The sequence below is a fragment of the Mytilus edulis genome, chromosome 9, assembly GCF_963676685.1.
Source record: "Mytilus edulis chromosome 9, xbMytEdul2.2, whole genome shotgun sequence".
Taxonomy (NCBI): domain Eukaryota; kingdom Metazoa; phylum Mollusca; class Bivalvia; order Mytilida; family Mytilidae; genus Mytilus; species Mytilus edulis.
Window position 1 is genome coordinate 57,352,310 of NC_092352.1, and position 22,958 is coordinate 57,375,267.

The 22,958-nt window shown below is 31.9% G+C and overlaps 1 protein-coding gene across 1 annotated transcript in view; it reads right to left on the reverse strand.

Moving 5' to 3' along the window:
* Window positions 1-2,736: 2,736 nt before the first annotated feature.
* Window positions 2,737-22,958, reverse strand: part of LOC139488621 (proto-oncogene tyrosine-protein kinase receptor Ret-like) — a 75,277-nt gene continuing 55,055 nt past the window's right edge. Inside the window, exons 5-21 of the mRNA XM_071274353.1 lie at window positions 21,730-21,871; window positions 20,071-20,186; window positions 18,604-18,705; window positions 17,557-17,785; window positions 16,880-17,095; window positions 15,980-16,207; window positions 15,074-15,351; window positions 13,821-13,974; window positions 13,183-13,290; window positions 12,536-12,753; window positions 10,716-10,838; window positions 10,098-10,168; window positions 9,288-9,328; window positions 8,608-8,704; window positions 7,211-7,310; window positions 6,112-6,190; window positions 2,737-5,060 (exon numbers count right to left, since the gene is read on the reverse strand). Of these exons, the coding sequence (XP_071130454.1) occupies window positions 4,798-5,060; window positions 6,112-6,190; window positions 7,211-7,310; window positions 8,608-8,704; window positions 9,288-9,328; window positions 10,098-10,168; window positions 10,716-10,838; window positions 12,536-12,753; window positions 13,183-13,290; window positions 13,821-13,974; window positions 15,074-15,351; window positions 15,980-16,207; window positions 16,880-17,095; window positions 17,557-17,785; window positions 18,604-18,705; window positions 20,071-20,186; window positions 21,730-21,871 (2,565 nt within the window). The 3' untranslated portion in view covers window positions 2,737-4,797. The remainder of the gene's footprint in view (window positions 5,061-6,111; window positions 6,191-7,210; window positions 7,311-8,607; window positions 8,705-9,287; window positions 9,329-10,097; window positions 10,169-10,715; window positions 10,839-12,535; window positions 12,754-13,182; window positions 13,291-13,820; window positions 13,975-15,073; window positions 15,352-15,979; window positions 16,208-16,879; window positions 17,096-17,556; window positions 17,786-18,603; window positions 18,706-20,070; window positions 20,187-21,729; window positions 21,872-22,958) is intronic.

Sequence of the window (22,958 nt, forward strand, 5' to 3'; positions counted from 1 at the left end):
ATTCCACTATCTTAGCGCAAGATATGGAAAGGCAATAGTATGACTGAGTTGTCTATCTGAAAACAATTTAAACAAATCTTACCGAAGATACCAGGCTTATAATTTTGTACGTCAGAATCGCGTTTCGTCTGCAAAGGACACAGAAGTTACATTCATTCAAAAACGTCAAATGGCACAAAGTACGACGACCAAAAGTTCCAAAAAGAATTACCAAATGCATCTAAGGTAAAAATTTCCTGAGGAAGCGATCGTATTGTAGCGAACAACTTATTGTTTTATAATTGGCTAATTCATAAATCTCAATATCTATAATAAATCATGTCTACACCATAATGCTGATTACTAGGCTTGTAACGATGCCATCGGGAATGAACCACCGACCCAGTGCTTGTTAAAAAAAAAACAACACCAAACATACCTTACTCTAATTGTAAGTTTAGTTTAAACATATTCATTTATAGTGCATTGGGAAACAAGTTTTGCAACTTATATTAATCCCTTTCCACTTTGCGGGTGCGAGTGCTGCCTTGTAGCGGCATTAGCCTACTCTTTTTCGAAATCTACAAGGGTGTCTTTAACGTGCAAGAGATATGGCTTTCTCTTAACACGGGTCAGCCATTTATCGTCCCCTTCCGTCGGACTATCATCGTTTCCTCAAGAACATACTCGCAGATAATGTCAAGGGAGAGTCGAAAATTGACTTCCTGAAATGTAGTAAGACATGCCAGACATGCGTTTCATCTGCAAAGACTATTCAGTGACACTCGAATCTCAAATACTCATTGAAATATTTCGAACAATTGAAAGTTTTGTAAAGGGTTGATCTATTAATATTACCATATCAAACTGAATGATAAATCCCCTCAATGCTGAAATACCGACTTTTTGGCAATGGTACTATAGAGGGAGATGGAATATCCACCAACAGTTACATCCACTCAATGGATATAAAAAAAACATCAACGATACAAGGCTTATAAAGTACAATGTTAAAGAGCATTGATGACCTCAAGTTTGATATTGCTAGTAATGCTTGCGTTTCTTACTCTGCGACACTTGCTTCACTATAACATGTATAAAAATTGCTATCTATCCTTAATTCAACCTCCTTTATTGTTTGCCAGTTTGCACGTAATGAGTATAGTTTTGTCTAGGATAAAATGATTTTTTATTAATTGTTCTTGGCTTCAAACACGTTTTTTGTCCCTCTAAGATCCGCAGTATTTATGTCAGTTTTAGTTTTGTCTTCTTTTGATGAGTCAAGTCCTTTTCAATGGTTTTCAATGGTTTGTGCTTCGTGTAATTTTAAAGAATTATACCCTCTTTCAGTTGTTATCATCCAGATTTCAAATTATTTTAAATTTATTTTAGGATAAATAACATTGTTTCTTGAGGTTACCATTGTGCAACATGCTCTATTGCAGTTTGAAGAAAAACAGGATTTTTTTATACAGTCAAGATGCATACATGCATATGTGTACACATAAATCACACCGTACCGACACAGTCAGGTAAAAGATACTTTCTGAAATTTTTATTCAAGTTAGTTTGTTAAAATTAGTAAAGATAACACCTTTCTTTAATGGCATTACAATTCACAAAGTCGGGGAACCTTGTATAAGGAGTATAAATTTCCAAATGAATGTCTATCATGATTTCTGAAAGGCACGTACATAGTTAAAACGTGTTCACTGTAAAGGGGAAGCAATCGCTGCGAATTTTTTACAAACGCATCGATGATTTGCGAAAAATCAGAATTGATACAAGGATGAAGCTGCATATGTCTTTATGCTGGTTTAAGGCTATACGGTTCCAGCCATGATAGCGAGTTGCTACTTTTCAAGAAAGCCATTAAACTTGGGGATCCAATGTTAAAGTTAAAATAATTCCATCGAACGTTTTGCGATCGCCATTATGATGTAATTGACCATTGATATATATCGATGTCACATATGACCGTCGTCATATTCCACTTTTCATAGTCAAAATCCGACACTCTATTCCTCAAATGTAATATCAACCAGAACAACTTAATACTGAATGTTTACTTGCTATGAGAATATAATAGACAATTTTGTTTTTATGTCAGTTACATGAACATTTCAAACATAAGCACTGTATAGCTTTTAGCCGACACGAGTAACATGCATATAGAGCAATAGAGCGGTAATTGCAAACTCTTTTGAACGCAATAGTTCACACTGGTTCTTGTTTCTGATTTGAAATCTTGCGTTGTCTTAGTAGTTTTCTATTAAACTGTCTTTTTGTTGCTTTTCATTTTAGCCATGGTATATTTTCCTTCTTTCCTTTGAATGACGGTTTTTGATTGCTTCCTTAGTATTCAATGACACTTTTTTGGAGCACACAATATTAAAGTGAATACAGAAATAGGTAACAATAGTTTACTTCCGGAGCACCTGAGATCACCCCTAGTTTTTTGGTGGAGTTCGTGTTGTTTATTCTTTAGTTTTCTATGTTGTGTCATGTGTGCTGTTGTTTGTCTTTTTCATTTTTAGCCATGGCGTTGTCAGTTTGTTTTAGATTTATGAGTTTGACTCTCCCTTTGATATCTTTTGTCCCTCTTTTTTAACGCCGTACTTTGACTTATAATGGTTTACTTTTTACAAATTGTGCCGTTGATGCAGAGTTGTCTCATTGCCACTCATATCACATCTTCTTATATCTACGAACAATAGTTAATAAATCAATATAGCGGAATAAAAACAAAAGATAGAATTGTCAGAAATACTGCATTTATTCAAATCATTGACAACAAATGTAAGATATTAATATACATTTCCATTACACGGTAAAGCAAACCCATTCCAATTTACAACTCAAAATAACAACACTATAAACTGTATGATTAATTTGTGATTTTTGTTTGTGTTAATAGTTTGCATACATGATACTATTTATGCATAAACTTGAGTTAAATTCAAACAAACTTGTTTTGTCTGAGAATGTTGCACATATGGGCTTGATTTATGAAAACAATGATGTAAAAATGAAAAAGAAAAATCTTTCCATACAAATGAAAGCCATTAATATGTACGCCTTATCGCTGCTGTAGAAACGGAAATGCACCAACATTATTGTTATTTTTAATCTAGTTTCATCCAAAATGTCAAATAATTTTTCTTGAGTTATCTTTCTCTACATCCTAATTAATTAAATACAATTGGTGCAGTTGCTAGCAGGTATCTTTTTTTCAAACAGATAGTTAACAAAATAACTGGAATGTACCGATACCCGTAAAATTGTAAGCAAATGTACCATGTATAAAAATAGAGTTCGACATTTTGATTTCTTAAGACAGTATAGTTTAAATAAAAACTAAAATGCAAAATTATCAAAACTATGCTATTGGAAAGTCAAAGAGGTTAAAAAGGTAGTGCCAATTTCTTTTCTTCATATTCTAAATGAAGGGATAGTCAAAGAGGCTAAAGAGTGAAGGTAAATAATCTCATATTTTTTCACACTATGTCCAAGAAATTAAGTAAACGAAAGGCAGAAATGCTTCAAATTTTTTTATATAATAAGGTTTTTATTTAAAAAAAACTGTTCTTAAAATTCCTAACAACTTTATTTCGTATTTTTTACATGTAAAATGTAATTTAGGAAAAGTCTACACTTGAGTCAATTCTCGCGTTGCAATTAAAGCCATGACCAGTTATTGGAAATACATATAGTAATAACATTAACTTTATTAAACGATATGATAATGACTGTCAATATCATCCATCATATATTCACTACCAGAAAAAGAACCAAAATCTCTAAAATATAATGATTTTTAGAACTAATCATCTACATACCCGTTTCTATTAAGTCACACTGTTCATGGAACTAATATCACAATATTTTATCAGACATAATAAAAAAGTTTTGACAGTTATAAATATGGTTACATGTATGCAGAATATACTGTCTGCAATTTTTGTACCCAATTTGTGACCTTATTTCGAAAATGATGAACGCACATTTGATAAATAATGGCACTCTTCTTTACTTTGGCTGCTGTTAAGGCTTGACAGACATTTGATTTTATAAATAATTGTAGCTTTTAATTCACAAAGCAGCTACCCAAGCCGAGTAGTATACATCAAGTTAAATAATATATCTTTATCGTCTTAATCATTAGACAAATACATTTATTTACATTACATTTAATGATCATTATTTATATTCATATATATATATATATATACAAGTTTTATTGTATATGCTGTTTGGCATTGTGTCACAAGAAGCGGAAATTTGACCGTATAACATCAAATATTAATGACAGAAAACTATTAATAAAACCATTTTAACTTTGGGCCGTAATTGACTTCCTTTTGCACCAACAATGTACTGTGATTGCGCTCAGAATGAACAATTTAAGGCTACAATTTATCAAATATATTTTGGTACAAGTTATACTATAGGCAAAGGTTGGTATCATACCAAAAGGAAATTCTGATTATGATACAAATAATACGTATGTACAGATACACATGAAAATACATGTACATACATGTACATGTTCCTTTTTTTCCTTGAGATTTAGTTTGATCTATATGACCTATTCAATGTAATTACTTAATAACAGAAACCACAGCTCAAGCATATTTTATACATTTTCATATCAAATATTCAGATAATATATAAGAATATCTACATAGACAAATATTTGTTTGAAGTTCATTGCATAATTATATATAGGTTATAATGTATATATGGACTCCATCACAGAAAAGCATGACTAGATCAATTAAACAATTTCAATATGTACACATAACAATATAAATTAGTTCACACAACCGTTTGTTCCGCTTTGGGACTGACTAGACCTTCATTAATAAAAGGGTTTTTACTTCTATTGTCAATCAGTAAAGACGCCATCTCTGAAGTTTCACTTTGTTCACGTTTTGACAACGTAGAGTCTGAAAATCTAGTGTTTGTATCAATAGGGTTAGTTAATGCTGGCGTAAGATATGAACTTCCACTGTTCCTATTGTCCATAGGTGTAGGTTCGGAATGTACAGGTAAAGGCCGACTACCAAGTATAGAAATCCCTGAAAATAAAACAAATACTATTAAATATAAAAGCATAACTTTAGAGAAAAATGCATACAGACCAACATAAAATACATAGAAAACTAAAGACAGGACAATATGAACGCCACCACGAACCTGCGTTGATCTCAGCTTCTCCGGAAGGGTTATTATACCGTGCTCAAGTGGCACCCGACGTATTGCTCAAGGTAAGTACATATTCGGTGATAAAATTAGATGATGTTTAAATCGAACAAAATTGGACGGGATTATGCTTCAAACAAATGGAACATATCCTGTAATATCGATATTGCATAACGCACAACCAAGTCAAAATGGCTTTCTGAAGACTTTTTTAATTTTTGTACTTGACGGTTTATAATATAATAACCAACAGAACATATTACATAGAATACAAACATATCTAGACCCGATGAATACGACAGCGATAAAAAAAAAATTAGCTCTTAATCATTTCTTAAGGTGGTACCCAACACTTTAACTAAAATTAATTTGGCTCGTTTAATTTTCATTGAATTTTGTCAAAGTATTTACTTTGACCCTTTAACAAAAATATAAGAATTTCAAAAACTTTGAACCAACCGTTTAATCAGAAAAATTACACTGGTTATATAGCATTTTGACAAACTACAATTTTGATCATTGAGAAGCTTAATATTCCCTTAAGAACACAACGTCATTAAAACGTTCTGCTGATTTTACAGAGTTATCTCCCTGTAGTGTTAGGTACCACCTTAAGTACCTGTACTGTTTATACTGCACGGACGGAGAATTTGGAAATAAAAGTAGAATATACTAATAAGTCATAGTTATCTCAAAGTCATTCACTGTTGCAAACAACTGTTGCTGACAAGAGCAAACAGTTTTTTTCTGATGTATTAGTCATATAAGTTATAAATGATATGTCTTTGGTGTAATGATAGGGTTCTACTTTCTGAAAAGAGAATAGAGCGAAAATCTTGGTAAAATCTGATCTTAATCAATCAAATTAACGCTGATACAAATGTAAAATACAACTGCTAAATTCAACAAATTAAACACTTTACTTACCCGATACTGATGGAGCATATCGACTGCCAAAGAGGTCTGATGTATCATCTTCAAAACCACCCGTCAGTTCTAGATACTCCTGTAAAAGTTTTTAGCTCTATCAAATGTTTTTTTTTATAGTTTATTTACATAGTTAAAGCAGTCTTTTCAAAACTGAGATTGGTATAATATGAGAACTCTCTGAGGGTAACTGATTTCAAGGGTGTACCAGGCTAAAGCCATGCAAAAGTTTGGTATTATATTATTGCATATCGTATATGTAATTAGAGACAATGTCTATAATAAAATTAACGATACCAATTTTCTTGCACCAGATGCGCATTTCGACAATACATGTCTCTTCAGTGATGCTCGTGGCCAAAAAATTTGAAATCCAAAGCTTATATAAAAGATGAAGAGCTATTATCCAAAAGGTCCAAAAAGTATAGTCAAATCCGTGAAAGGAATCAGAGCTCTGCATGAGGGAGATACATTCCTTAAATTATAATAATTTCTATCATTTAGTAACAGCAAATTTTAATAACACAAAACATCCGTATTTTCATGTTTGTGACAGCACAAGTGATATTTTACTATTCTTAATTTTGAATGTCAAAAAATAAAAAAAAAAAGATAACTAAAGAGAGACAACCGTGAAGAAAACAATAACATGAAAGGACAAATAGAAATTCATAAAATCTATTGTTGAAATAAAAAAAATAGCAGCATGGTCCAAACAAATATGAGGAATGTTCAGATGTGCTCCTCCAATTGATGTGCATTACTCTGGAATCGTCACAGCACAGTCCAAACAAATATGAGGAATGTTCAGATGTGCTCCTCCAATTGATGCGCATTGCTCTGGAATCGTCACATCCGGCGATTTAGTGTAACTATCATAACATTTATTTACAGCTCCAGTCGGTAAGTTTTTATATAAACAATCCGTTTACTTAGCAAAATTGACAGAAATGCAGTTTTGATTGAATAAAAAAGTAAGACAGTTCATCTTGAAATTCTATTATTATATTATAGTTCAATGGACACATGTATGCTTGCTATAATTTATTTGGTATTGATATTGTATATACTTTATATACATATATTTATTAAATAGTACCGTTCTTTGCTGCAACATTCTATCAAATATATCTGCAAGTTTTGAAAATGTTGGTCTATCCTGTGGGTCTGTTTTCCAACATTTCTGCATCACAGCATATCTACAATCAATAAATTAAATTTTTATTAAATCTATATTCTTGGACTTTGTACAATTTGAATTTGAACAGATGTTACATTGGCGCGAACATATGGTTTGACGTTTGCCCGAACTCACCTTAATGTTTACCTCTCACTAAATAGAGTATTGCTACAGCGTATTTTAATATACGTAGTAAAATTAACTTGAAGAATAACAAGCAGGATGATTTGTTGTCATCTACGATCGTTAATTTCACTATTGTGCTCATTGTTTTCCCTAAATCAAAACTTTGTATTCGCGATCAGTTCTTACATTGCATATTTATTTATATATCTACACGGAAAGAGTATCGAAATTCAAGGATGTTTCCCTTAAAATGTCTCTGTAATTGTAAACTCCCTCTTGAATGTCATTCTGACAATGTCATTTCATTTTTTATCATTATTATTTTTATTAAATTTTATCTTTTCGGAAGTGAAATGTGTTTGGTAGTGCAAACATAGGACAATTCGCGCAAATGTAACGCCGACCAAAAGTATGACAAACTCGGACAACTTGTCATTATTCTATACTATTACGTTCATATTCAATATGATAAGTTTATTTATTCATAGTTCGTGATTTTTGTTATTCTTACAACTAGGAGTATTTAACACATCAGTGTGAAAAAAATGTTCAAAATATTTCACTCAAGTTGGTTTTTCGATTTAAAACATACAAATGACCTTGATGCCATTTCACCTTGAACTAGTATCTATGTTAGAAACTCAAAACTGTTCCGTCGCAAAACATGTTGTTTTGACATGTTTACAGCTTTATAACTTTACAATTGTCTTTTAAGAATACAAATGAGCAAACTGAACAAATCTAATGAGACATACTTTTTCACCTAAATTGAATTGATGGTGCCATAAAATTGAAAAATTAGCAATTTGATATAGGATTGTTTCTAGTTTATATCTGGGAGTTATTTAAAACACATTACATTATCTTAGAATGGGTCTATTTGTGGAGACGATCACATTTTTGACGACAAAAACGTGTCTCTGCTGATTACAAAGTAATTAGAAAACTAAAATAAAATCTTTTGTAACTAAAATGAAGTAAAAGGATTGGTTTTCTTCTAAATGTAATTTCATATTCTAATTTTATTTGAGAATGTCATGAAAATAAAAATAACCAATTGAAATTTACATTTGCTTGATATTCAGAATACTAGCGATTCTATCAGTTTATGTTTGTAACCTGATTGTTATTTTCTAATCGATTTATAAGATTTGAACATGGGTGAACTACTACTGGTTAATTTGACTTACAGCTCATCAGAACAATTTTCAGGTCTGTCCATACGATAGCCTGCCAATAATAGGTTATAAAGACGCTCTGGTGGAACACCCGGATATGGCGGTGCACCTGATATAAAAAAACAAAGACCAAGCTGATAAATCATATGTTTAACGATAATAATTTATATACAGTTTATTGTTACAGGTGAAATGTTCTACAAAATATAATAATTTACGAAGTAGATTTATTTATTTTAAAACTTGAAATCCGATCAAATTTAATCGAAAAGTGATGTGAAAGTGTGCTTTGTTTGATAAGCAATTATAGATTTAATATCGTCAGAAATGCCTAGACAGTTAGTCTCAACATCAAAATGTAAATGTAATACAATGTACCATGGATGTAAACGTGCTTATATGTCAATTTTGTGGACCAATAACTTAATTTGAAGCCTATACGGTTGTTTTTCATTCGTTTAATGCTCTTAATTTTGGAATCTGAAAAGAGATCCGTTCTAAATTTTCCAGGAATTTCAGTTTTTTGTTGTTTAAATTTTCAATGCATTTAGTCCGCCAAGAAAATCTTTTATTTGATTTTATGAAGTATTATCATCGATTTGTTGCTTGAAGCATTCTACTTGTTGTACTGTTCATATTTCATTGTAAATTACATGTTATTTTGATACAAATATTCTACGTTTAACACTTACCGAGAGTAACAACTTCCCATAAAACAATACCAAAGGACCATCTTAAAAATAAATGCAAATATGATTATCACTATGGGTATAGGTTGTAAGCCTGTATATGGCATCAGTTATATTAATGCAGCATTTTGTAAAGAGAGCCGTGGTGTAGTGGTTAGTGCATCGGACTACTAACACAAAGGTTTCTGGTTCGATTCCCGTTTGGGATGAAAATTTCGGGAACTCAATTTTCGGCTTTCCCTTGACACCATCTGCGAGTATGGTCTTGAGGAAACGATGATAGTCCGTCGAAAGGGGACGATAAATGGCTGACCCGTGTTAAGAGAGAGCCATATATCTTGCACGTTAAAGACACCCTTGTAGATTTCGAAAAAGAGAAGGCTAATGCCGCTACAAGGCAGCACTCGCACCCGCAAAGTGGAAAGGGATTAATATCAATAGTTGCAAAACTTGTTTCTCAATCCACTATAAATAAATATGTTTAACTAAACTAAACTAGAATTTTGTATTTGTAGGTTGTTGTTTCCTATTCTGTTTATTGTTATTATACTTCTATTAAAATGACTGTTGTTTCTGTCTTTCGTAAATTAAATTGCATTTCACTTAGATATTTCTATTTTATTCCTCTTTAATAAACCTGTCGATCCTTTTCCATTTACGGATTTGATTTAAATTTGATATTTACACTTTTTTATGCATTTCCTTTGGCTTAAGTTTGTTACCCACATTTTATTTCTTACTAGTAATCAAATTATGACTATTGAACATCGGTATACTACTGTTGCCTTTTTATAGTGACTTGTATATACTTACACATCACTTTGTGTGGTATATATTTGTGCATATAGTGACTCAGGTGCTAACCATTTTACTGGAATCCTTCCCTAAAATAGATTTAAGAAATAAAATATGTTTTTTTCAAAATATATCACATCTGAGTACACACATTAAACAAAGCGAATATGATAAAGTTCCTTGATTCAATAAAAAAAACTTAAATTGGAAAAATCATGATTTAAGTATATTTTTTAATCAGTTATATATGAGCATTAGAGTATAACTATATTTTAACTTTATCGTTGATTGATTTATGTTTGCTTTACACCTTTCAAGCATAAAAGGCTATATAGCGGCAATTTAAGTGTATTTTTATATTATAAACGTTATGTTTACTCTCTTTTCAAGTATTATACAATGGTTATTTTTACAATGTATTTTGTTTTATCAAATGTCTGCAGATATTTATGAAATTTTTACCACTTCAGTGTGCAAAAGATTTGAACGTGTAAAAGTATTATGATTTTTAATTTATTCAGTATAACTAATGTTTGATCTAGATATCACACTGTTTAAACATGTCCTAAAAAGAAAACATATACAGCCATATGCATGTACGCTCTAATAAAACGATAAAAAGTGAATTGTATCTACCTTGCTTTGTTTAAGATATGTATCAGCTTCATAAACATCTCTAGTTAAACCAAAGTCTGATATCTTTAACACTTTGCCTGAACCAACTAGAACATTTCTAGCTGCTAAATCTCTGTGTACAAGCTTCAATAGAAGAATATACATTTAATGTCTAATAATCTGAAATAAGTAATATACTACAGTGAAACCTGTCCAAACCGAACACCTACGGGACTTTGCGTTTTGTTCGGTTTTCACAGGTGTTCGGATTGAAGAGGTAAACGGAAGTCAACACCAAAAATAATTTGGCACTTACTGACAAGGCACGATAGATGACACAACAGACGACCATTTATTTTCATGATGTAAATGTAAAAATTTAGATAGATGAAGATAGACGTATTTTCCTTTTTTGATATAAATCAAACGCCGCTCCGTCAATCACAATCCTCGTTGTGTAAAGGTATAAATCGTTCAATAATGTCCGACGTGGAGCGAATGTGCTTTTTATAATTATTTTCTAATCCATTAATTCAGTGACCAATTCAGATTCTCAGTCACTGCCAAAAGACGATTCCGTTGTTGAATCGATATCGTCATTTTCAATAATCTTAACACACGAGTTCTTGGACTAAACTGGTCACCCCCTGATCGATACTTTGCCACAAGATAAGAGCGAAACAACAGCAGGGGTCCAGTTTATTCTCGGACTTTATCGTTGACAAATAGATAACGGAGGAGGAGCATGAATTATATAAATAGGGCCTCAATAGCGAATCCGGCATCCCGTAAATATAATTCGGAAGTCTTGCACGACTTCTTAATCCAGCGAAAAGCTTTAAAACTATTGTTTAATTAAACAGGTTAGCTACTTAATGACAGTTACCAATTTATGACCGTAAATATTTGAGCAATGAGCATTTAATTGATCAAAGGAAAAGATCCATTCTTGTCCTTTTCGGCGATAGGGCAGCTGACCAGTTTAACGTTTCTTTACAAACAAATCATTTGATCACTGAATACAAAGACACAAACATGCTAGTTAGCTGATTAGTTTGTAATAACAACTCACCAGTTCATTAAACCTCAATTACCCTCGGGGATATTCTGTCATCCTGTGTTTGTTTAATTAAATCATGCAAATAATTAAAAATACTTTATTGTTTTGATTGCTATCGATCGATTTTGACAGGTAATTTTTAGATACATACTTACTAACGAGCCTTCAAAAAGCGTTCGGAATTCGGTGTTGACAGGGTTCGGTTTTTCCAGGTTAGATTAACGTTAATTGATAGGGAAATTTTGTGGGACTTTGAAAATTGTTCGGTTTAAACTGAAATTCGGTTTTATCAGGGTTCGGTTTACCCAGGTTTCACTGTACAAAATTATTGATTCCATACTTAAAATACAATTTTCACTTCTCTAATTAACAGAATTTTGCACTTTTTTCATTTAATACAACCAAAAAAATTTAGAATAAAAATGGGGAATGTGTCAAAGTGACACCAACCCGACCAAAGAGCAGAAAACAGCCGAAGGCCACGGATGGGTCTTCAATACAGCGAGAAAATCCCACACCCGAGCACCCGGAGGCGTGCTTCAGCTGACCCCTAAACAAATGTACTCGTTCAGTGATAATGACTGTTATACTAAATTCCGACACCAATACTATACATATACCAAAATATGTTAAAAATATGAATATGCAATATCTGAAAAAAAGGAGAAAACAGACGAGAATCAATAACAAAATACTGTTAGATATTTTTCTCAAATTGCTCAAAACAAACAAACCAATATTAAAATGACCATAATGTATTTGCCCTCCATTATTGACTTACTTTGATTTCGCTCAGATATTTCATCCCTTTTGCAATCTGCCAACCAAAGGAAAGCAAGTCCCGAATTGTGAGAAGTTCGGGTGGTTCTTTTGGATTTGATATATGTTTTGATGGTTTATACCGCTGATTAACATAACCGTTTTCTTCAAGTCTAGAATTTCGTAAGTAACTAAGTAGAGATCCGTGTTCACAGTACTCCACTATCAGATACGTTGGACCTGTTTAAAGGAAAAAATAACGATTACAGCTGTTAACTAATGCTAGCAAGTTAAATGTTTAGTTTGGTTGCTTGCTGTTTGTGTGTAAGTGTTTGCTAAAGCAAGACTGACATCCGAAATCAATATGAAAAGGCAGAGCTAAACTTTTATACATTTTTACACAGCACTTTTTATTTTACCCTGCGCCGGTTTGCCCTATTATATTTTTAGAGTTTGCACAAAATCCAATGTTACTAAAGGAAAAAACATTCAATCTTGAAATGTTTATGCAAATCTACTGTGTTTAAAAAGCTCATCAAAGATGTTTACAAATTTGAAATCTTGATTATAGTCGAGTATCCGATAATTGTATATTGATGGTGCAACGTTGTTATGTAATCATGCTTCCGATTCGCTGTGTTTGTTTCCTGTTATTAGTGAATTACTCACCATTTTGAGTGCATGCACCCAGTAATCGTATTACATTAGGATGTTGAACATCTTTCAGTAAATTAAACTCCGACCATAATGCTTGTTGTTCAACCCCAGAGGCACAATCTAAAAATTTAAAAACTTATAGATTAGCTTATATTTTTGAATGCAATAATTCTTAATCAACACGTCATGGGCTTCAAAAGGGTGTCTATGGCATTCCATTCTCTCATAAATCTCTAATTATTGTAAACATCATTACCACATAAAAGAAGATAATGTTCAATTAGGTGTAAAATTTGTTCTATACATTCTATCTGAAATCAGAGACACCTTTTGTAGATAATGGCCATAGGAACAACATATAATAAAACTAGACCTATAGGAATACCTCTGCAGAAGCTAATTTCAATTGAAAGTGGAAATTTGGTGAAAAATATTTTAGACACAGTTACCATTTTAATTGGTTACATAATAGTTGCCTAATACTAACATTGCATTATTTTGAAAGATTAATCTGTTAGCTATCCATAACTACCACTTTTATAAATTTCCAAGCATTATTAAGAAAGTTACAGCATTTTAAAACTTGGGAGTTAGAGTTATAAAATCTTTTTATTGAATGTGCTACCTTAAGCATATAAGCAAATGTTTACTTTTGAGCATTTTTACTGCTACTTCAGTATAATTTTGTTTTCCGTCTAAGTTGTAGGCTTTAGCTTTTACAACTTTCCCGAATTCTCCTTCACCAAGAGTTGTGTCTAATTGTAGATGTTCCCTCTCAAATTCCCACTTTGCATCTTCTGGGGACTACAATAGAAAGAAGAAAAATTCTAAATATTGATATGGAATATACAATTTTGCAGCAATTTAAAAAGGCATTTGGATTAACCAATGTTGCACAAATTAAACCTTTCCTGTTTTTTTCCAACATTGTATTTATCAAGCCAAGTGTGTGACTCAATCTGGTCACAACTTAGTATTGAAAAAACAATAACTAAAAGTAACGTTTCGTATAATTTGGATTCTTAGAAAATGCAAATATGTTTTATTTGTCAAGCATTATCTCGACGAAAGGTAATGTTTGCGTCCTTCATATTCCAGTTTAAAAAAGAAAAAATGAGTTGGAAGAATTAATTCATATTGTTATCTTCGCTTTAACCTTTTTTTAAAACTTGCCACAAATAAAGTAAAGCAAAATAGATAATGCGTCCTATCCTTTAAGGGTTAAAAGGTGTAAAGAAAAAGTCAATAAATTTCAACGTCGTGATCTATGATCATGGTATTTTTTTAATTTTACACCGAATCACATCATATTTTAAGACATTTGATTTCATAAAAACCACGGAAAAAATCATTAAACAATATCAATTGTAGTTATGTCATAGGATCAGGTGTTCATTCAAATTTATAAAAAAAACTTAGGACAAAGAGCAAAAAAAGGCGAATAAAATTCTTAGACAATATATTATGAATATATGACATCTGTGTACAGAGTGACACTTTATCCTTTGGTTTCAATAACACATATTCAACATAGGGGGTGTTTGCATCGATCTAAAGCATATATTCAATATATAGAGAATATTATATATCTTTTTTAAATAACACATCCATATCAACCCAAGACACCAATATAAACCCAAGATCTCTGATTAGCTGTATATAGCGAAACTATTTGGATCTTTTGGTTCTCAATGCTTTTCAAAATCGTTCTTTATTTTGCCTTTTTTTACTTTTTCTTTTTCCCTGATGAGTCTTTTGATAGACGTAACCCGTTTCTGGCGTTTAAAATTTTAGAAACGGTGAGTTTATCATGTTTATTTGTACATGCTTTCAACCAACTTTTAAGAGCTGACATTGACATTTTGATCAAGAAACAAAAAGCGTGATATGTTAAAAATATTACCACGCTGCTATTGTACGACTCTTTGTAATATGGACCATACTGTGGGGAAGAGTGTTGTGTCCTGTAATCCCTATCGTCAAAATAGTCCGATGGTATAACAGACATTGATGCGACACTTCCGACATGTTTGAGTGTTTTATTCCTCTGGCACTTAAATCTTCTTGTTTTCCATACAAGAACAAACAAGCATGCAAGCGCGCTGATGCATCCACATATCGTTGCTATTGTTATTTTACAGTCTATATCACAGATAGTATGATCACTGTTATTAAGTTTGTCTGCAAAAGATTGACAGATTTATGACATTATATGAATTTTATGATAATACATTTATCTAATAAGAAGAAAATATCAGTTATTAAACATAAGAATTGTAAATGAAAGGTAAATAAAGTCGAGTCCTTCGACAATTATCGCATTTTTGCGCATGTCCAAAGCAAGGAACCTCTATCCGTTGTAGTTTTTTTTACTCCTATTTAAGAGCTAGCTGACTGCGGGATTTTCTTACTGCGTTGAAGACCTATTGGTGTCCTTCAGCTGTTATCTGCTCTTTGGTCGGATTGTTGTATCTTTGACATATTCCCCATTTCCAGTCACAATTTTATTTGTTGTTTTTTTAATTTCTCATAATGTTTAAGAAATATGATGGAACAAGATTTTCAAAACTGGTGATTAACTAATTGATAAACTCGTTTAATGGAATTGAAATCCAACACAGCCAACCGCTTTATCATCCGTTCCTGTATGTATTCATTTTGAATTTTCAAACTTTTACTCATTAGATTAAAAGTTTTAACAGTATATTCTTTTATATTATCATATATAAAATATTTTAAGTTAGGTACGGCAAACTAGATAGAAAAATAATATATATCAGACTGTCGATACCACCATGAAAATACCTACCATCCAAAACTGGATCAACCCTAACATTTTCTATGGTTTGGTTCCTATCTTTTGTACTACTATTATGTCCGCCAGGTTTGTATATGACCGAAAGTGGCGTAGTTGACTTGAAAGGAGGGGGTTCAAAGCAAGAACATTTCCCATTATAATCACACCAACAAGGTCCAGTAGCTTGTAAAATACCTCGCCCTGTCAGGGGGTCCTGCTTCACAATTCCAACAGCTTCAGCTATAAAATAAAACTATATATGAATTCAAATAGAATAAAACACTGCAATTTTGCTTTTTTTTGTTTTGTTCATGTTGTTTATAAATCGTCAAGTGTTCGGTCCATATACATCAGTGGCTATCGAAAATTCGGCTCTGAGCGTCCTTGATGAAGTTAAATCTAGAAAAGCGCTTCGGACGCATGCACTTTTATAACGTGTTGTTTTCATTTTATTTTATGACGTCACAAACATTAGAACTATTGTGTTTTGTTTCCATTTCAATGTAGCTCGTGGAAACGTTTCCAAATATGCTAGTCACGAATTAGAACGATCTTAATCTCCTTATTTGCATAATATCTAAAGTCAAATAATTGGTTGTACATAAATCACATGTTTCGAGACTGCAAATCATTTAGTTCAAACGTTGACAATCTTTATTATGTTTAATTATATTCCATACTAAAGAAATCTTTAGAATATACATCAACGATATTATGACAGTTTTCTACTAACTAAAGCTTTCATTATTTAATTGTTTTCCAATATTTCCTTCACTAACAACAGCATTTGATATTATATAATTCAGGTCGAAAACAAACATGGATACTTCATAGCACTTTTCTAATATGTTTGTTGGTCACGTTTGTAATTCATATATTGAAAATCTAGACAATAACGAATAGTTGGCTTACTTGTACAATCTTGTGGACACAATAAATGAAAAGCCCTTTCTAAGGGGTCACAGACTTGATCAGGACACGTATGTAAATCTGGAGTACATGTTGAATATTTAGATTCAAGACCACCTCCATCATTTCCTTGACGCCATACACATTTCCCGTTTGGTGCACCAAGGCCACAACCAGTTTCACAATATTGCTTATACATAAAGCGGGAACAAGACTCATCTATAAAAAAAAACCTTATAATTATATTTGAAATTAATATATTTAAAAACTAAAATGCATGTTAAATGTTTCATGTACAAAGTCAAGAAGCCATCAAGCCAAGAAAAAACGGTTTCATTTAATGTTGTCTCCCTTTCCTTTCCTTTCGATTCGATTCTTTATTTTTTTATGAAATGAGGTGTTGAATATTGTGTGTCATTTCATATTTATAAGCAACGTTGTTTGTCATATTGTGTTTGGTATTGCACTAAATTTTAGATGGTTTAAACTCATAAACCTTGGTAATTACTTCAGACATTATTTCATTATTACCTTGGTTTCTATTTGTGTGTGCTAGTTTCAATTAAGTGCTTTTTCTTTTTTACATATTTTGATTAATTTTTAATTAGAATTTGTGAAATACATGATCAAATGAATGTAGATGTACCTTGACAGCATTTGCAGAAAACGTTTATACTCACTACAAGGCTTATCAGTCTTCAAGACATGATATTGTCCTATAACAGAGATAAACAAATCTGTTTGGAAGTTATCCGGATGTGAGATAACAGTGACTTTAACACCAATATCACTCTGTCGTAACGTATCCGCATTAGAAACATAAACTATACCACTTGTTATATCAAAGGCATGTTTTGGTGGATTCATTACATATACAGTCTTATTAATATGTTCAGGAAACTTGTACACCTGCAATGAGCATACATTTTATTAATTGAAAATAAAATTGTTTCGCATAAGTACAACGAATAATATACCACAGTAGTGTGTTTTAGAGTTAAACTGAAGACATGTTTTCCACGACAGAAAATGTCAGATGGTTTTGTATTTAACATTGTCACGACCACACCGTGTCTTGTTTTATTTTTTTTTTATTTTTATTTCTTATTTTTAAATATTCTATTTTATCGATCATCGAGTAGTGTTGTCCATTACTCAGCAAAGGAAAAACATTTTCCTGTATCCTATGTATGTTTTATTTGAAGTATAAATGATAACTAATTACATTTAAGAAAAGTTCAGAGTAATTGACCGGATAAAATATTTTTATATACACAGTTCAGATGGTAAAATGAGCTTCCGGGACATTTTCCAATGTGTAATATCACTGAACAACAGACATAACAAATCCGGTTTGAAGAACAAAGTATTTGTAAAAAAAACATTCAATCAATCGGATCTGTTCAAGCATATAGAATGGATAATTGTAAAGGAAAGTACCACAGAAACCTGCAAATTTCCACCTGCATATTGTTCGTTCATTCCGTTAGTCTTAGATGAGTAGCTGATTCATTGACAAGCAATCGCATCGTTTATGTTAACTCCTGCTTGTATTGGTTGTATTGGTGTCAGAAAGTATCTATAGTTTTAACCGACAATATCCTTTTAAATTTACAAAATGAAAAAAAGGAATGTTCAAATTACTAAATAAGATTCATTTAATTCAAAGTAATAAACAAGAACATTTATAAACAAAGCTAAAATAATAACTTTAAAAAAAATTGTACCTGAGTAAACTGACTTGCACTTCTATTTATTCGCAGCTGAATCATTTTGCTATTATCGTTAACTGCCTTTGTACCTTTCTGCCAACGTAATTCTAAAATTACCTATAAAATAAATGATACATCCTGTATTCAAAAAGAAGGACGAAAGATACCAAAGAGACAGTCAAACTCATAAATCTAAAAAAAAACTGACAACGCCATGGCTAAAAATGAAAAAGATAAACAAACAACAGCACACATGACACAACATAGAAAACTAAAGAATAAACAACACGAACCCCACCAAAAAACTAGGGGTGATCGCAGGTGCTCGGGAAGGGTAAGCAGATCCTGCTCCACATGTGCATCCGTCGTGTTGCTTATGTGATAACAAATCCGGTAAATAGTCTAATTCGGTAGGTCACATTTACAAATTATGTCCTATATCTTAATAAAATATAACTGCAAGGTTACTATGCCTGTGTTTTTTCTTCTTGTATTCTTAAATAAATAACACGCATCAGTATTAAACCGATGTTCGATAAACGTATGCTATAAAGTTATTTTAAATACACAAACTAGGGAAGAGGTATTAGTTACCTTCATAAATAACAAACGCATGAGCTCTGGAAAAAAACACTCTCGTGAATTGAAACAGATACACTGTGTTGGTCTACAACATTTCTAGTGTTATAGAATTTAGTCGTTCTCCGTCATTACCCTGATGTATGAGTTTTGCTTCATGTACTCACCCATGAAGTCCAAATTATATAATCGTGGATTATTTCTGTGTTCTTGTTGCAGGTTTTCAAGTACATAAGGCAGCAACCATTTGATTTTCTGGGGGGGGGGGGGGGGGGGGGCTATGTTTTTTTTTTCTGGACAAATTATTTTTTTCGCCTGCGGCGAAAAACAATCAATTTTTTTCACGACAAGTCAAAAACAATTTTTTTCTTTCAATTTTAGCATTACATATAGTGGCAGCTGAGGGTGCAACAAACAATTTTTTTTCTCCCCCCCCCCCCCCCCCCCCCAGAAAATCAAATGGTTGCTGCCTAATATAGTGTGTTCATTTCACTTTCATTTTATTGTCATTTTAAGTTAATCAATTTGAAGGTTTTGTTGTTTTTGTTGTTATCTTCCTATTTGATTAGTTATGTTTTGTTTTTGTTTCCTTGTTTTTGTTCTAAATAACGATACATGTTTCAGATGATCGGATTCAGGTTTGTTTTATGTTATTTTTAAATCTACTCAAATACAAAATGTCCGTTGTTGTTTACTTTAAAAGTTTGTTTGATTCGTCAATGAATTGTAAATCATATAACTTTGAATCAATGACCAATATCATATACCGGGAATGACGTCAACATCAATTAAACTCAGCACAACATTTTTACTACTTGTTTTATTTACTTTCTTTTAGCGAACTATTAGCTTTTCCTGGTAGCTCAACTTTCTTTCCGAAAGATAATCGCATATGGAACTTACTCTATCAGATCTTGTCTCATTTGATGACAGCATATATCCTTCATCGATAAAAGCAACATTACACGTGTAATCCTCCGGAAGTGGTACTTTAGGCCTGGTATTATTAATGTTAACGACTGGAATTAAAAGTGGACATTATCAATAAGTCGATGTTAACTACAGAATTACATCTTTATAGTATACTAGTTAACACTTTGGTTAATAGATGTTTACGATGCATTTTGCTACGTATATCACACCCAAGACAAATTACATTTTCCTTATAGTTAAGATGATTCGGATATAGTAAATCCAGTTTTTATTAGTCTTATTTTTCAGATAATAAAGTGGTTATTGTGTTCACAGGTGACAATAAAGCAATGAAAACCTTGGAATAAACAAAATAATTCCCAAAAATAATCATGCATCTAAGACTAAACCTTTTAATATGACTTCATTTGACATGAGTATACGATGCCCTCTCTTTGGGCGTCACCGAAAAGTCTTTTAAAAACGAAACCCGCGTCAGACGCTATTAAAAAAAAATAATTCTGGTATCTGCCATTAGTGTATTTGAACTAAACAGCTACGATAGCATATGAAGTTTAATTATTTATCAAAGGTACCAGGATTATAATTTAATACACAAGACTCATCAGTGACGCCCAACGAGAAGGCATCGTATACTCATGTCAAATGAAATCATATTGAAAGGTTTAGTTGTCGGGATGTCCAAGGTTAGGGGAGGGTTGGGATCCCGCTAACATGTTTAAACCCGCCAAATTATTCAAATATGTGCCTGTCCCAAATCAGGAGCCTGTAATTCAATGGTTGTCGTTTGTTTATGTGTTACATATTTGTTTTTAGTTCATTTTTTTATATATAAATAAGGCCGTTAGTTTTCTCGTTTGAATTGTTATATCGAGGCCTTTTAAAGCTGACTATGCGGTATGGGTTTTGCTCATTGTTGAAGGGCGTACGGTGACCTATAGTTGTTAATGTCTGTGTCATTTTGGTCTGTTATTGACAGGTGTTTCATTGGCAATCGTACCACATCTTCTTTTTATATCATCAGTGACGCTCAAATAAAATAGTTATAAAGCCAAACAAGTACAAAGATGAAGAGCATTGAGGACCCAAAATTCAAAAAAATGATGCCAAATACGGCTAAGTTAATCTATTACTGGGATGAGAAAATCCTTAGTTTTTCGAAAAAAATCAAAGTTTTGTAAAAGGAAATTATAAAAGTGATCATATAATTGATATTCATATAAACACCGAAGTGCTTAAAACTTTACTTAGGTTGTCTGTCAGATCGTATTGACCCACGATTTCAACATTAATTGTTAAGCATAGCATGGGTATCTTATTTCCAAGTACGATATTGTTTTACATTATGGTTAATATTGCATTCCTACACTATTTGAATTTAAGCTTCACCTTTTATTTATTCATGTAACGTTTTCTGACATATAATTAAAGAAAAATGCATTAATTATTGAATACTGTAAATTCAGAACTTATTACGTGCTTTTATTATTGCAATTTTATCATATTAGACTAAAATGCTATTTTAATTTTTTCGATATCGCAAAAAAAAAGTGTTTCATTCATGTAGAAAAATTTAAAATACCACTTTATCATTATGCAAACTGTTATTCAAATCACAGATACACTTACTTAATCTACAAATTGTTACGTTTGGTACCCGGAAACCAAGTGGTGATATAGCGTGACATATGCCCAGAGAGTCTCCAAATACTTGTACAGAAAACTTTGAACAGTCAAAATCATCTTTATCTGTCACGATAACTTCAATTCTCTGTAAAAGCAAAGTTGAGAAAAATTATATATATACATGTAGCGGAGCTTGCAGTTATTTAATGATTGCCATATAATGCCTCTTTTTATTTCTCATAGAAATTAAGCTTTTGTTTGGAGTTAATCTAATATGAAAGTAGAAGAGTACAGCTGGTTATCATGGGAGTGCCGAATATTTAAAAAAAAACTTAGCTCCCAAAGCTAAGAAAGAATCAAGAAATCTAGCATTACGATAAAGTCAGTTTCGGTTTATCTTTTGTTTTAATCAGAGTGTCTATTTCGATAGGATAATATATTCCTTCCTAAAGCAAGATATTAGGGCATTTTACTATTTTAGGCCAATACCTAATTCCTTCATTTACACACAAGAACTATTGTTTGTTGATCTACCTGCGAGGACAACATCACAATTGGCATGAAGCAGATCCGGAGCTAAAGATTAATTATGTTTTTGAGTGCATTTTACATATACATGTATGAAAATGAAAAATTTAAAGTCTAAAAAAAATCAATGTAGATCTAAAAGTACATATAGTTCTCTAAAAAAGATAACGAAGATGCAAGGTTATTGTAACGACCTATAAAACTTGATGGGGTTTATTTTGATTGTCTATAACATTCACCTACGTCATACCACCGGAAGTTGCATCATATATCACAGCACGCCTCTCAATGTTCATGCTGTTGCTAAGATGTAAACTTAATCAATTATGAAATTATAACTATCTTCATATATTATTTTTGTGAAAAAAATCAATGTCATTATGAAATGGAAGACAATTTTACTGCTTTCACACCATGAGCAAATGTTTTCCAGCATAATTTTTAATCGTTACATCCGGTTTGTTGTTATATCATGTGTTGACACATAATAAAAATCGTAAATTATAGGACATTCGACAATGTGACATTAAAGGTACTTTTTCAACTGGAATGATTTTACGTTCAATTGGTGGATAATAACTTGACTATTTGATAGCTAGTTCATTAAGCAGACATTTACTAGGTTTAATATACTCGTTAACATTTCTAGATTATAGGAAAAAAACCTGAGCGCCTCTTTATTGAAATTTTGGGAATCTTTACTT